This window comes from Mchenga conophoros, linkage group LG18 (assembly GCF_057382185.1).
Source record: "Mchenga conophoros isolate Kocher_MC1m ecotype Shallow Benthic linkage group LG18, M_conophoros_male_GT1.1, whole genome shotgun sequence".
Taxonomy (NCBI): domain Eukaryota; kingdom Metazoa; phylum Chordata; class Actinopteri; order Cichliformes; family Cichlidae; genus Mchenga; species Mchenga conophoros.
This window is the reverse complement of record NC_140543.1, coordinates 2,233,484-2,247,818: the sequence shown is the minus strand read 5'-3', so window position 1 is coordinate 2,247,818 and position 14,335 is coordinate 2,233,484. Positions and strand designations below refer to the sequence as shown.

Here is a 14,335-nt window from a genome sequence, read left to right as displayed (position 1 = left end):
GGTCATGCACTCCCCCGTGTGTGTGTGTGTGTGTGGTGAACGTATTGATCGGGCCGTCTGCTGCGTGACGCTGCTGGCTGATGTGTAAAAGTTGCAACAGGAGATCTGCTGCTGCTGCGTCATGTGTCGGCTCGCGCACAAACGCTCACATCTGGTCCAGAAACGCTCTCGATCCGCATCCAGCAGATTTACGTCGTGATAAAGAACATGCGGCAGCGCGTGTGTGTGTCACTGAGGTGATTTGTTGATAAGGCTGCAGCGGCCGTGAGCGGGTTTTTACATTAACGTGTCGTCTCAATGTGTGAATGTTCCAGAGCTGTGCTTTGAATCTGACGGCGAGGACGAGGTGGCGCTCGGAGTCTCGGGGGTCCGTGTTGGTGTCGTACCTGTGCAGGTTTCCCTGACCCGCTCTCTGCCTCTGTGTGGCTACGCTGAACAGGTTTACCTGCATAAACAGCAGCATCATGTTCTGGGCAGATGTGAGGAACCCCTGCAGTAGCACATGCCTTCCCTGGCGTTGCCTAGCAACCTCTAGGCTCCTGACACACAGCGCTACCCGACCACCTCCCCCCGTTTACTGACACACACACACACACTCATACGTTAACATACATGCTCGTCTGCAGCTGTATTTTTATCACAGCGAGGTTGTAACGGGTGGCGTCATGGTTACAGCGGGCTATGACGCGACGCCTGGACGATGTGGAAGGCGTTTTCGGTGGCAACGAACCAGCTGAGGATCGTTTAGCAGCTAAAGAGGCGATAATTCCCCTCAGGTGCTTTCACGCCTCCCGAGTCGGATCATATGTTGATGTTCAGTTTATTCGTGCTGCCTCCGGGTGGAGGATCAGACTCTGTTACAAACGGGAACACGCTGGACTTCCCAGGGACGCACTGATCCAACTTTTCCATCTCTGATGCCGTTCCTACGACACCTGACAACGTAGCATCGTTAATATTACTCTGTAATCCTCACTGTGAGAAAGAGACTGGAAGTCATCCTTTTATTTTCCAGTAAAACGCTGAGCAGTGGGTGAAATGTTTGCCACTGTGGGCTCTGTCCACAGGCCGATTCACCTGTGACCCAAATATCTCATCAGTGTCTGCTTCATCGTTCCTGCTGTTCTCATCGTCACATCAGGAGGTCCTGGCAGGATTCAACTCTTAAACATGTTAACATGAGTCTGAAGTCAGACTCGTGGTCATTGTGGGTTAGCATTGTTCTTCGACTACACACAGAAAGGAATGATGTGAAATGCACAGGTGTGGTCCTTCAGGGGGCGAGCAGCACATCATCGGTGCGTAGTCCGAATGCTGATTGGCTGAAATGTTGTCATGAGGTTGGTGACATAAAGTTGTGGAAATGGTAGACTGAGATAAACCACTTACAGATGGACGTCTGAGTTTAGTTATAATTAGGTAAATGAAGTCAGCGGACAACATTTTCATGGAAAATAATAGGAGTGGTGATAATCCAGCTGTTGACACGAACGTCACAGCCCAACAATCACGCCGACGAGCGAGCTCACAGCTGGAATCAAACCTCGGGTAGTTTTGTAGTTTCAGAGCTGATTGTGACGACTCCTGGATCAGAGGCCACGCAGGAGGTGAGATGAGGACTGGAGCTGATGATGGGAAAGTTTGATTGTTTATAGTTTGTGAGTCATGGTGAGATTGCAGCTGTCAGACGATCATTAGCTGCTTTTCTTCAGAGAGAGATATGACACCCAGCAGGCAAACAGAGCTAAAAGCACCATTAATGACTGTTGTACATGAGCACAGTGTGAGGAAAGAGTAATAATGTGACGTGATGACTGAAGTGCTGTGTTTGGTGCGGGGCTGTTGAAATGCACGGTTTAATTTACCCCGAGCAGCAGACGTTACTTTGTTTGGCAGGCGAACCTGATGCATGTCTGTGTTCATGTCAAAGTTACTCTAATTACATCCAGACATCACCGAAGTCCAAATCTTTCATCTTTCATTCTGACAGTTGAACTGTTAAATGGAAGATTTTACTGTCAGATCCAAAGTGACTCTCCTGGGTGGGTTGGTAGTTCTACTCCTCTGTTCCCTCGTGGGTTGTTTAGTGTTCGGGCAGAGCAGTCCAGACGTGACTCGGAGCTCTGATTCATGGCTGTAATCTGTTTCCTGTCCCGTCAGGTGTGACTCATGTCGACACAATTCTTTCATCTGTAATAAAACGATCAGCGTTGCTGCTTTAGCAGGTGTAACAATTAAGTTTAACATCCATGAAAACAGAATTTATTCAATTTAACGGAGTTAGAAGTTAACAGGAAGTACGCTCGCTAGTTTCCACCTAAACATGTTGTGCTACGTGATTGCTAGCGACACAGCTATGTTAGCATAACTTTAGCACAGTGAAGCTGGAGGATGAACGCCAACTTTTTTCCACTCATTAAAAGTTAACGTGAGGGATTCTGGTGGTTTGGGACAAATGAAATCGCATAGCAGGATGCTGTACACCGGGCAAACTTCAGTCAGGGGAACAACTGAGATAATCCATCCACAATACGAGGTTAGTCATTAATATACTGCAACAACATGGGAACAGAGCAGCTGCGAGAGAATTCAGCATTAATGAATCAATGTTACGGAAGTGGAGGAAGCGCGGTTTTTCGCTTTCCCCTTATTTTAAAAGTGCTTCATCTCTTTGCTGTGACTGTCAATCGCCATAATTTGCAGATGATAATGGTTTTAGCCGCTGCGATGCTTTCGATCAAAACAGGCGCAATTTGATGACATCATCAACATGCGCTATCGCGATAGAGCGGTATAGTCAAAATCTCTATCGTTGGCCAAATTTATATGGTTTCTATCGTTTCCATCGCCCACCCCTAGTTGAAGGTAAACCCTAACAACATGGGGTCAGCTACTTCAGTGATAACGCTGCAATCACCCATAAAACGGGGTTCTTCTCAGTCGTTGCCAAATATTTGCTAACGGGGGATTGTGGTGGTGTTGGGATTCTCTGATTCTCAAACTGAACCAACCTGAACAGAATTGAAATGATTTCGTTCTGAAGTAATTTTCTGGAATTTCAGTAAGCACGATTGACCCACCTGTAGTTAAGTCCGTGAATCTGTTTTAACTCACTGAACACAAATCTGCGGATTTTTTCTCTCTTAGTTTTTATAAAGAAAAGCAAACAGCAGAAATCGTGACAGAAATATCTCACATCCTCTGGCTGCTGCTGTTATGGAGTAACACAAACAGGCCGGAAACTATCGCTATATGCAGATGATGTCGTTTTGTAAAAGCACAAAATCAAATGGATCATTCCTAAAGCTGGTCGTAAAAGGCCTCCACGGTTCTGCTGATAACCTGCTGTGTTCCTGCAGTTTCCTGTGAAATGAGGTAGAGCTGGGCGATAGAACGATATGTGTTGCGAAATAACTTTTTCTCGATAGAAAAATTAAACTATTGCGATAGGCCTCATCTCTCTTGTCCTCTTAAAAAAACAAAAAAAAAACAGCCAATCCAAATTAAGTAACGCAGAGCCGAACCAATCACAGCCGCAGCGTCACGTCACGTGACTTATTACATACAGCACAAGTCCCAAGCCGGTGTTCTGACAAACCATCCTACTTTGGCAAAACATGCTACCGTAAGTAGTTTATGCACATTTCTGCTGTCACAGAGCAATTCCAGCATCAATTTAAGTAGGTATGATGGTTTGCCACCCAACTTTGCCCATCAGAGTATGCTTGTTGCTCATATGCATACAGCCAGAATGGTTTTCCACTTCATTTTACCCGTTAAAGTATGCTTGTAGGTAACATTCACAAAGGTAGGTTGGTTTGGCAGTTAATTTTACCGGTCAGAGTATTTTTCTAGCTAATATTCACAAAGGTAGGACAATTTGCCACTGAATTTCGTGTTGTGCGCAGAAACAACGCGTAGGATGGTTTGCCAGGTAGGATGGATTCACTGGCGCCGCACGTATTTGTTTGGCAAGCAGCCAGCCGCCGTGCCGCCCGGGTAATGGAGGAAATGAGCGTGCCGACTAGAGAAAAATCAACTGAGAGCGTGACCGAAGGTTACCGAAGATAAAACAGATGATGGTTCCAACGCCGGAGAGATTGTCGAGTGGAAGAGCCACAGAAGTTCTGTAGTGTGAAGGTATTTCTGCTATTTCAAGTCTGACAAAAACAGAGCAGCTGCACTGTAAATGTGCCGAACGCAAGTCTGGAAATACAATAAAGCGGTGCAGCTCAGTCTCTGACTGGAAGCGCTAATTCGTCATTCGGCTTTTGTCAGAATAAAGTAACTGTTAAAACTGTTTGAAAAGCTAAGCTATACAACAAGGAGAGATTGAGAATTTCCTTTTAGTTCTCAGTTTATTTGATATTGACAAAAGTTAGTCAGTTTTGTCTGTTCTTCTGTAAACAAACTAAGATTTATTTTTAGAATTAATATTTTGTTTCTAAGTGGAATTGACAGTTTAGTCTGTTTCGTTTGTTCTATTTTGAAACTTAAACGCTTTAGCGGCTGCCTTTTGTGTAGTTTGCAATATTTGCCTTTATTTATCTGAAAAAGTCTCATGTTCCTTAAGTACATCTACCCTGTTGAACTTATTATGGGAAATAAATATTTAAATAAAAACAAGCTGCTGATTATTTCACATTTTACTTGTGAGCAACGGCACATTTAAATCTTACAAATATAGTTATTTGGCTGATATCGTGATAGATATCGTTATCGCCTGAAATGAAAAAAACATATCGTGATATAATAATAATAATAATAATGGATTGGATTTATATAGTGCTTTTCAAGGTAACCAAAGCGCTTTACAATACCACTATTCATTCACTCTCACATTCACACACTGGTGGAGGCAGCTACAGTTGTAGCCACAGCTGCCCTGGGGCAGACTGACAGAAGCGAGGCTGCCATATCGCGCCATCGGCCCCTCTGGCCATCACCAGTAGGCAAGTAGGGTAAAGTGTCTTGCCCACGGACACAACGACCAGGACAGAGAGCCCAGGGATCGAACCGGCGACCTTCCGGTTACAGATGCGATTCCCAACCCCCTGAGCCACGGTCGCCCAATATGAAAAAATCTTATATCGCCCAGCTCTAAAATGGGGCCACTTTCGGTTTCTGTGATGTGGATAAAGATGTTTGCACTGTTCACACCTTCAGCCAGACTTTTATTTTGGAGGCCGGGTGTTGTGTTCTCACACCTGAGATTAATATTTTCTTTAGTGTTGGAGAACGGACGGCGAGAGAAGCTTTAGTCTGTATAAACCACTTTCCCTGCAGCAGACTTCAGAGCTCCTGCTGCATAAATTTGCACATTAACGAGGAAGGAGGAAGACTACTTAGGTTAATCCTCCACAGCTCCTTTACATGACTAAAACCACCCATGTTGTGTAGAACAAGCAGTGCCATTGAAAAGCTGTTGGTATTTGTGAATCGCTGGTTTGTTTACAGTGCAGCCGTGTGCTGACGTGAGTGGCCTGTAGGTGGAGCTGCAGACACACAGCAGCAGTTTAATCCTAATCTCCAGCAGATCCTTGGTGCTTCTCCTCGGCCCTCACCGTGGAGTCGTGATGTGGCTGTAAACGCTGGGTGATGAAGGAGCAGAGAGATGAGCCCTGATGTGTTTGTTTACTGTGACACACTCGGTGCGTCGACTTTCTGCTGTTTGTGAATCATGTGGCTCAGCCTCCATGACGGCGTCGTATGAGCAGATTTACACCAGTAGAAAGTCGAGGTGTCTCTCCATCGTCGTAAATGAAGGTGAGGCGTTCGGGGACTGTGGGGAGAACACACTGTTGGCTCTGGCCGCTCGGCTTTTTTACATCCATTTACGAAATCAAACCTCCGTCCAATGAACCCCACGCCGCCTCCTGTGCGATGGTTATTCTGTCGTATAATTAATTTGTCTGTTCACAACGAGCCTGAATGCTCTGAGTCCATATAATGAACCATCTGCCACAACAGGAAGTGCGTTCATAGCTTTGAGTTTTAGTACAGACTTGATTATTTTCAGTGAAACGCAGTTTTTGGATGTTGGTGTGGAAATGTCAGAGTATATGATGTGCAGGTATAAGTGTGAGATTTCAGTGTTAAACGTCTCTATCTGCTGCAGCTCGTTCTCCTCATGCACACTCAGGAAATCCCAGGAAACAAAATCTGCATTTATGATTTCTGAGCCAAGATCTTTTGTTTATGTAGCTTTGGGACAGTTTGGCATTTTTAAAAGTGTTTCCAACATAATCTGTGGGCAGTTTCAACAATATTTTGCTAAATGTGAATAATTTATCACCTCACTTGGAGGAAAACACAGTGTCAGAGCGACGTTCCTGCAGAGCTGCACCTGTAACCAGGCCGTGGAGGTCTGATGGAGTATATATCCACCAGGAGCGTCCACGCTGCTGTCACGGTGCAGATTTTATTTAAGTGAAAAGAGAGAAGGCCTGCATGTTTTTCACCTCCAGCTTCAGGTGGAGCTCTGTGGAGACGCAGCAGCCTGTGAGGATCGTCGGGTTTTTCTCTACAGCAGAGGCTTAAAGCGGCTTCCTGCCCGCCTGCCGCTAACCGGGAGTCCTCGTCGCACTCCCCCCTCGCTGCTGACACGCACGCCGCTGTGTCTGAATCCGGGGGCAGCATCGATTATTCATGCAGCGAGTGGAGCTGCCCGTCACCCCCCCCTCGCGCTGACATGTGCCTCGCTCACTGGAGCCGATTAATTGGCAGGAGAACGAGAGAAGACGAGAGGGAGGGTGTCACAGAGAAAGAGCAGCCGGCAGGGAGGGGTGAGCCGGGAGAGAAGAGAGGGAGTGTTACTGCGCTGTGGTGCCGGAGGTGGAGTAACACGGCAGAGTTTGGAAGTATCGCCGTCTCGTCGTAGGCGTTGGACATTCTGGACTCGAAGGAAGCATCTTTCATTTACTCTTTATCCTCCTCCCCCAGCTCCTCCTCCTCCGTTTGGGAAGATGACCACTCATTACCTGCAGCAGGACTTCCTGTCTAAAGCTGTGAACGGCGAGAAGAAGCTGCCGCGGGTCAACGCCAGCTTACAAGAGTCCATCGCCCACCTGCACCCTCTGCAGAGGCAGCACGCCATCGAGCTCCACCGACAGCAGCAGCAACAGTCGTTCAATCACCCGCAGGTCCAGGCGTCGCTGTCGACCTTCACCGCCTGCACCGTGCCGGCGTCCTGTCGAGCTCGCAGTCGGTTCCTCAACCTGCGGGACAGTGTGAAGAAAAGCCCGACCAAGAGTACGGCCAAAGTCCTCAAGAGCGCCAGGAAGGAGATCTCCTGGGTGCCCTTCGCTTACAGCAAGGTAGCGACATCATGTGACCTGTTCAGAGATTTTTACTTTTTCCACTGCGGGAACTAAAACTTTGTCGATTGAGCGCCGTACGTTTAAAGAAGTAAAAGATCGCTTTGTTAGAAAGGAGAGTGGGAGCTAAAGGCTGTTCCACAGAAACGAGCAGCCGACGGTGGGCGGGTGAATGGATGGAGGTTGTTCCCCTTTAACCACTGATTGATTTCTAAAGGACACACAGATTGTAGCACAGAGTCAGATCAACAAGTGCTGATGTTTGTAGAGTTTCAGTGAAATCAGCTGAGACTAAAAGCTACAGTCAGGTTTCAGGAGACTCAGTGTCGGAGTCTTTATATGAAACAGACTAAAACCTGCTGCTGCTCAAAACTCCTGTTTGCTGTGGTGAGTTCAAGGTCACATTGGAGAACTGGCTGTTTTGGTGATGGTGGTTGTGGTGACACGCAGAGCAGTTTGTACAGTGTTGTAGCAGGAGTGTGTGTGAATGAGACCTGCGGTCGGTCAGATCGAGTTACTACACGGAGAATCGATGGACTCTGTCCACGTGTGACAGCCACATCACCCTGCCATCACATTTAAATCCATACTTAAACACTCTCCAGCTGCTCGTCTTGTTTACGACCGAATACATGAGCAATGGTGTGATCCACGTGTTTTGGTTGGGGATTCATCTGCTGCACATTTCAAGCTCCCATCTTTAAGTGGTGGTCTGTGGTCACACCGTCGCTACGTTATGGCTTCATCACCGATTCGGTCCAAAGCGTCTGTGGCTCCTCCCACCAGTGGACATTCAGATCCATGTTATGGATGCAGTGAGCTAAGAAAAAACTGCAGCTACACTTTTAACGAGGGGCTCGAGTGGGGGGCTCGAGGGGGGGGGGGGGGGGGGGGGTTGTTTGATCTGTGTGGCTTCGCTGGTACACTGAAGACTAAAGTGACACACGTGCCTCATTTACTGAAAGCAGGACATAGATTCTCTGTAATAAACCAGCAGGGGGAGACTCCTCTGACCTCTGACCTTGGTTAAGACTCCGCTGATGAGTTCATGGTTTCAGGCTCCAGTTTTGTGTCCTGTTGAATAAAACGCGGTGCTCGTGTTGGAGATGAAGGACCATTAAAGTTAAAAGGACTAAAACGGGACATTCAGGGCGGGGCTACCATGTCATTGACTGAAGGTCAAGATGGTGAAAATGGTCAGTTTGAGGCCGTCCATCTTTTATATACAGACTGCGATGATAAGTTTGGGGTCGTGTGGAAAAGATGTCATCAGGTAAAATCATCAACTGTAAAAGTCTCTGAGAGAAAAATTAAAAATACTAATTGTGTAATTTTATAAACTCCAGGTGGGCTCAGCTGTGTTAATGATATTTATATGAAGGACTGATGTTATGTCAGTGGTGTAAGTTCATCGGGGTCAAACATCAGCTTGGAAACCTGATCGGTCAATAAATCGATTGACGTATTGGGCGTCTGATTGGTTTTGGTTGTTGTTATGGATTTGATGGTGTATCGTCGATCGCTCTCTGATAGATGAAATCATAACCTCTGCCCTCTCTGTGTCGCTGCATTTGTTAAACCAGTTTTGTGTCTTTTGGGAGTAATTAAGCCTCGTTGTCAGCAGCTTTCTGGCGAGCGGAGCCGCAGAAGTAGGGCTGGCGGATCAATGCGGTCGATGTGCGGGGCTAATTTTAGCGGCTGTTGGTTTTCCACGGGCTCCGGGTTCTGCTGCTGCAGCACAACAATTAAGCCTCTTGGAAACGCAGCGGCGCTTCCTGCCAGCAGCTTCACGAGGTCCTGCTGTTGCATAACAGAGGTCACAGCGGTGAGGGCCGCCGCTCGCTCCTCTGTGATGTTTCATGTGCACGCAGGGGTGTTAAATTACACGTAGACGTGAAAGAAAATCTTTGACTGAAACAGGAAACAGAAAAAAGATCTAAAAAATCCTTTTTTAATTCATTTAATTCACGTGCATCACACACATTTATGGGTTGTGTCTGAACAGTTTACAAAGGTTTTATTTTGTGTATTTTCATTCTTAGTAGATGAATAAACAGCAGTTCCCCAGCAGCACGTAGCATTGCAACGAGACGTCTGACGTCTAATACGCAGCATGTGATTGGCCAGCTGCTGGCTCGTTCAGACCAGTGATGATGTTTCCACTAAAACCAGTTACCAAGTTCACCTTTGAATCAAACGCCGAGTGGGCCCATCATGAAATGAAGAGGCTGCTGTGGAGTGAAAAACACGGCCTGAAGGCGACGCTGGTTACGCTCGACAGCATTGTGAGAACAATAGAACCACAATAGAAACGCGTTCAGCAAAAAGTGTCGCCAGACTGAGTCGGAGCTGAAACTCGACAGCAGCGAGGACGATGCTATCGTAGTTTTAATGTGGAGCAAAGAGGCGTGTCTTAATTTGGCAGCTGTGCCGTGTTCAGGTACATTTATTTAACGTTGTTTGCAGATATTTACTTGTAAACCTGCCAGCTGATCGTGTTATTGGAGCTGAATGAAATCGGTCCTCGAGCTCTTCGTTTGATTTTTGGGAGTTGAAGGTGAAACGATCAGTGACGTCATGGTGAACATGTGGGTGTGCGGTTTGAGCGCTTCTTTAGCGTCAGTAGAAACTCGGACGTGAGGTCGCAGATACAGCTGTGACCTTTGACCTTTGAGGGTCTGTGCCAATGTCATCACTGGCTGTCGGGGTTAAAGCTCCCAGATTGAAATATCCGCTGCTTTTCAGTAATGACATAAAGGACATCGGCCCCCTGCTGAAGCTGTACCGAGGGACTGAGGATTTACCACACACGCACGCACGCGCACACACACACACACACACACACACACACACGAGAGATGGCTTTAATCCTCAGAACAGCAGATGGGCGAGTTTGACACATCAGGATCGTCAGGTGTCACTCACACAGTGACCTCCTGTGATTGGCCGACCTCTCTGACACTTGGCGGTCCTTCTCTGTCAAACTCCTCCCATCTGGCACCTCGGCTCGACCTAAACGAACGCCCCCTATCAGTCAGCATGCACATACACATATACATCCTCTCCTCCTCCTTCACCGGCTGTTCATCTGTGTCTAACCTTTGACCCCTCACCATGCTATTGTTCAGCAGGCCGAGGCCGCCCCGCCTTCCTCACCCATAATCCCCGTGATCCCAATCTTGCCAATCCCAGCCGAGACCACCGCCATCCCTCCAACGTCACAGGTCTCCTTTTTTTGTTCCTTTTTGACTTTCCTCCTCTCCTTCTTCTCTGCTCGATCCCTCCATCCCTCCCTCCTTCCATCCTCACTTCCCTCCTCGCTCATTTGGCTCTGCGGCTTTCTGTCGAGTTCGGTTTTCAGTGTCGGCCGTCCAGCTGTGGCGCTGATGAAGTGAGCAGATTAGAGATAGAAACAGCGGGAGGAATGCCACGCTCCCCCCGTTTGACTTTTCAGAGCCCATCTGTCTCCTCCCGGGCGAGCGAGCGAGAGTCAGAGTAGACGAGGAAGACGAGGTGAAGGAGCAGCTTCTCCCCTCCTGCACGACTGGATTTGATTGATTTTCTTGATTTGTTTCTTCATTTAAGGCTTCATGCTTCAGAACTGCATCTTCTGCAGCGTGAAGCGCCACCATGTACGTACCGCTCGTGCTCGCTAATCTGTGCTCAAATCCTCGGGCTTCCCGTTTTAGCATCATGAGGAGAGTTAGTCTTTTAGCAGCTGCGCGGCGGCCGACCCGGGCGCAGCGTGGGGTGTGATCGGAGGGGTGGAGGTTCAGGGGGGTTTCTTTATTGTGAGGGTGTTTGTAGGGTGGAGATGTTTTTCCTCTGTGATGTTCTAACGTGTCTCCTCGTCTCTGCAGGCCAATCCTCCGCCTGTGGTGGTCAACGCAGACAGCCTGGACACACCTCCATACGTGAGTGCTGCTCATTTCTGAATGGATGCATGAGTGATGGATAGATTGGAAGATGATGACAGATGCATGAAGGCACGATACCTGTGTTGATGATGGGTGGATAGGTGGGTGGGTAGATCCACAGACAATGGCTAGGATGCAGGACTCTGTGGATCTGCAGATGTTTGGTAACTCCATCTTCACCGTCGGTCCAGCTGGAGCCTCACCTGCCTAGCACTGGACCCGTCTTTATTAAATTGATGTTTGCCTCCCGTGGACTCCGGCCGCTGTCAGCACGGCGTCGCTTCAGTTTCACCTGACGGGGAGAAATATTGGAAGAAGCATCTGCTTCGCTCTCCTCTCCCCACATCAGTTCAGAGTTCAGTGCTGCAGCACGTTTCTGTTAATTGGACGGTTTAAAGGAAATGTGTTAGATCAGAGTCGGTGAGTGGAGCCTGCAGGAGCTGTGGGCAGACGGCTGCATCGCACGAACCTTGAACTTCAGGCTTAAGAGGAGGAAATAAAAACTCTTCAGTTCTCCGAGGTTAGACGTGAGCCTGAGGAGCAGGAGGAGGCTCAGTTGAACCCTGGACTCAGTGAAGTGTTTCTAATGAAGTACAGTAGAGTCTGTGTTCTACTAACGTGTTTGCTTCCTATAAACTGCTGCTGGGAGGAGCCGACAGGTGAGCTGATACCTGTGTGTGTGTTTGCAGGTGAACGGGACGGAGGCTGATTATGAGTACGAGGAGATCACGCTGGAGCGGGTAAGCTGCCTTTACTGTTTACTTCCCTGTGAGTGACGGCCGTGCTGCTCGCCGCGAGAGCCGCCGTAACTCCGTCGCGTCTTTACGAGCCACATAAACGAGCCGCGGTCTATGACTCGCAGGACGGGCGACCCGCCGTCTGATGCTCTCTGTTTGACTTTGAGGCGCTGCTTTCATGGACCTCCGCTGCCTGCACCAAACCTCCCGACCGTCTGAGATTTCGGGGGAAACGAGGACGTAACGAATGAACCAGATTCTGTTAAACAAAGCAAAAGTTTCTGATCCTCTCACACAAACAGTTTCTCTTTAATCAGCTCTGTTTTAATCCTCCTCGCTGCCTCTGGTATTATCCTCCACATTGTTACCGTCTTCCTCCTTTTGTTCTTGTCCTAATTTTGCTCCTTTAAGTGCAAATTATTAGCACAGCTTTAAAAAAGTCTCACAGGGTCTGCCTGTCGTTCTGTCTGCGGTCTAACCGGCCTCGTGTTGTTTTTATCATCACAACCAAAATGTTTCCACACATGACACAAACTGAATCTGATGCCCGTCCACAGCAGTGGACACGCCGGACGCCCACCGCGGCAGGAACCAGCCATTCTACACAATAACTGCACATTTATAAAAGTTCAGTGCAGAACGGCATGCTGGGTAATTACAGCAGTGTATTTGAACCAGTGAAGGTAAAAACAAAATGTTTAACAGCGCCTCGGAGCCGGTGCACGCTCTCGGGTTCTGGATGTTTGCTGACGTTATCTGATTGGTGCAAACTCGTGCCGGGGGATTCGCGTAGCGATACCTGCAGACGTGTTCATGCTTCGTTGTTCCAGCTGTCACTTCTGCTCCTCTTGGCTGCGGTTCGAGGTTTTCCAACACGGCGTCAAACTTCAGTCGTCACTGCTCAGCAGCATCGTCGCTCACCTGGAAGGCTTTTATTGTGAAACGCTGGCAGGAAGTGTGAATCCTGAGCATGCTCACAGACTCGGATCGTTATCATTACTACTGTGATCACTGTGGTTTCCAGGGAAACTCGGGGCTGGGCTTCAGCATCGCAGGCGGCACCGACAACCCTCACATCGGTGAAGACCCCAGCATCTTCATCACCAAGGTGATCCCTGGAGGAGCGGCGGCGCAGGATGGACGGCTCAGGTGAGGCAGCAGGAAACTGTTGGTTGGTGAAGGAGGTGTGACTGATGTCTGAGCGGCTCCTTCTATTTTTGATCCCTCTGTCACCTCATTAGAGGAGGGCTCAGATTTTCTTTTAAACTGAAAACCAGCATCTCCTACAACACCCAGAATGCTTTGCAGCAGTTCCTTCCAGGCTGCTGCTTTAGAGCATAGCTGCTGTGGAGGACAGGCTGTTAAGCTGATCAGGGAGCAGTTAGTGGGACAGAGGGAACAACGTGTGACTCACACAGGTTTCTAACACTAACCTTTCTAAGATCACAAACTTTATGAGCTTTCACTTTTTACCGGCTCAGCTTGAAGCTGGCCTGACGGATTCAGCCTCGTATAAAAACATGTAGAGAGAGAAGGACCTCTGTCCCTCGGTCTGCGTGGTGGTGTCCTCACAGCCGGACCCCCGCTGTGCCCTGCAGCCTTTCATGGCTCATTCATAATGCAGAAAGTCTGTCACACCTGATCCAGGTGATGATGATGAGGATGAAGAGTACGGTCTCAGGTTTCCTTTAAACTGTTTGTAAGTTTGGATCCGTAGTTTGACTCTACTTCCTGCTTTAGCTCCAATAAATGAAAGAAAAGCTGTGACATCATCAGTTTCTATTGAAGCAGGTGACCTGACTGACAGCGCGGTGTTCACGCTCTGTTTCAGGGTCAATGACGTCATCCTGAGAGTCAACGAGGTGGATGTTCGGGACGTGACCCACAGCCGAGCCGTGGAGGCGCTGAAGGAGGCGGGATCTCTGGTCCGACTCTACGTCCGCAGGAGGAAACCCGTCTCGGAGAAAGTGATGGAGATCAAGCTGGTGAAAGGACCCAAAGGTAGCGTGAAGGCTTAAACTGTGCCTGCGCTCAGATCCGGCGCCCTGTCTGAGCGCAGGCTCATTATTAAACCTGTGAGTGTTCCTAATGTTTTGGCTCACGGCTGCAGCTCTGCGCAGATGGCGTGGATGTGTGCCGGCCGTGTTGCTGGATTGTCTCCGCTTGCTGAGGAGCTTTAGTGAAATCCCCGCGGGCCTCATGATTATTCAGACGAGGAGCCCGGCTCAAGAACAAAGCCTCGGTTTCCACGGAAACATCCTGAAATATGCTTCTGTGCATTTATGTGTCCTGATTCGTTCCCGTGTTAAACCAGCAGCGGCGCGTTTCGTGGGGTGGTTGTTATTTAAAGTTTGTCCCTGTGAAG

The 14,335-nt window shown here is 48.4% G+C and overlaps 1 protein-coding gene across 14 annotated transcripts in view; it reads left to right on the top strand.

Moving 5' to 3' along the window:
• The window catches only part of dlg1b (discs large MAGUK scaffold protein 1b), a 100,252-nt gene that overhangs the window by 71,614 nt on the left and 14,303 nt on the right, over positions 1-14,335 (top strand). For 9 of the 14 annotated variants that reach the window (XM_085254178.1, XM_085254166.1, XM_085254169.1 and 6 more), the window contains 5 exons: positions 10,445-10,540; positions 11,177-11,230; positions 11,923-11,973; positions 12,995-13,119; positions 13,802-13,971. In XM_085254178.1, the coding sequence (XP_085110304.1) occupies positions 10,445-10,540; positions 11,177-11,230; positions 11,923-11,973; positions 12,995-13,119; positions 13,802-13,971 (496 nt within the window). The remainder of the gene's footprint in view (positions 1-10,444; positions 10,541-11,176; positions 11,231-11,922; positions 11,974-12,994; positions 13,120-13,801; positions 13,972-14,335) is intronic. The other 5 variants (XM_085254179.1, XM_085254174.1, XM_085254173.1 and 2 more) reach the window with 1 other exon arrangement.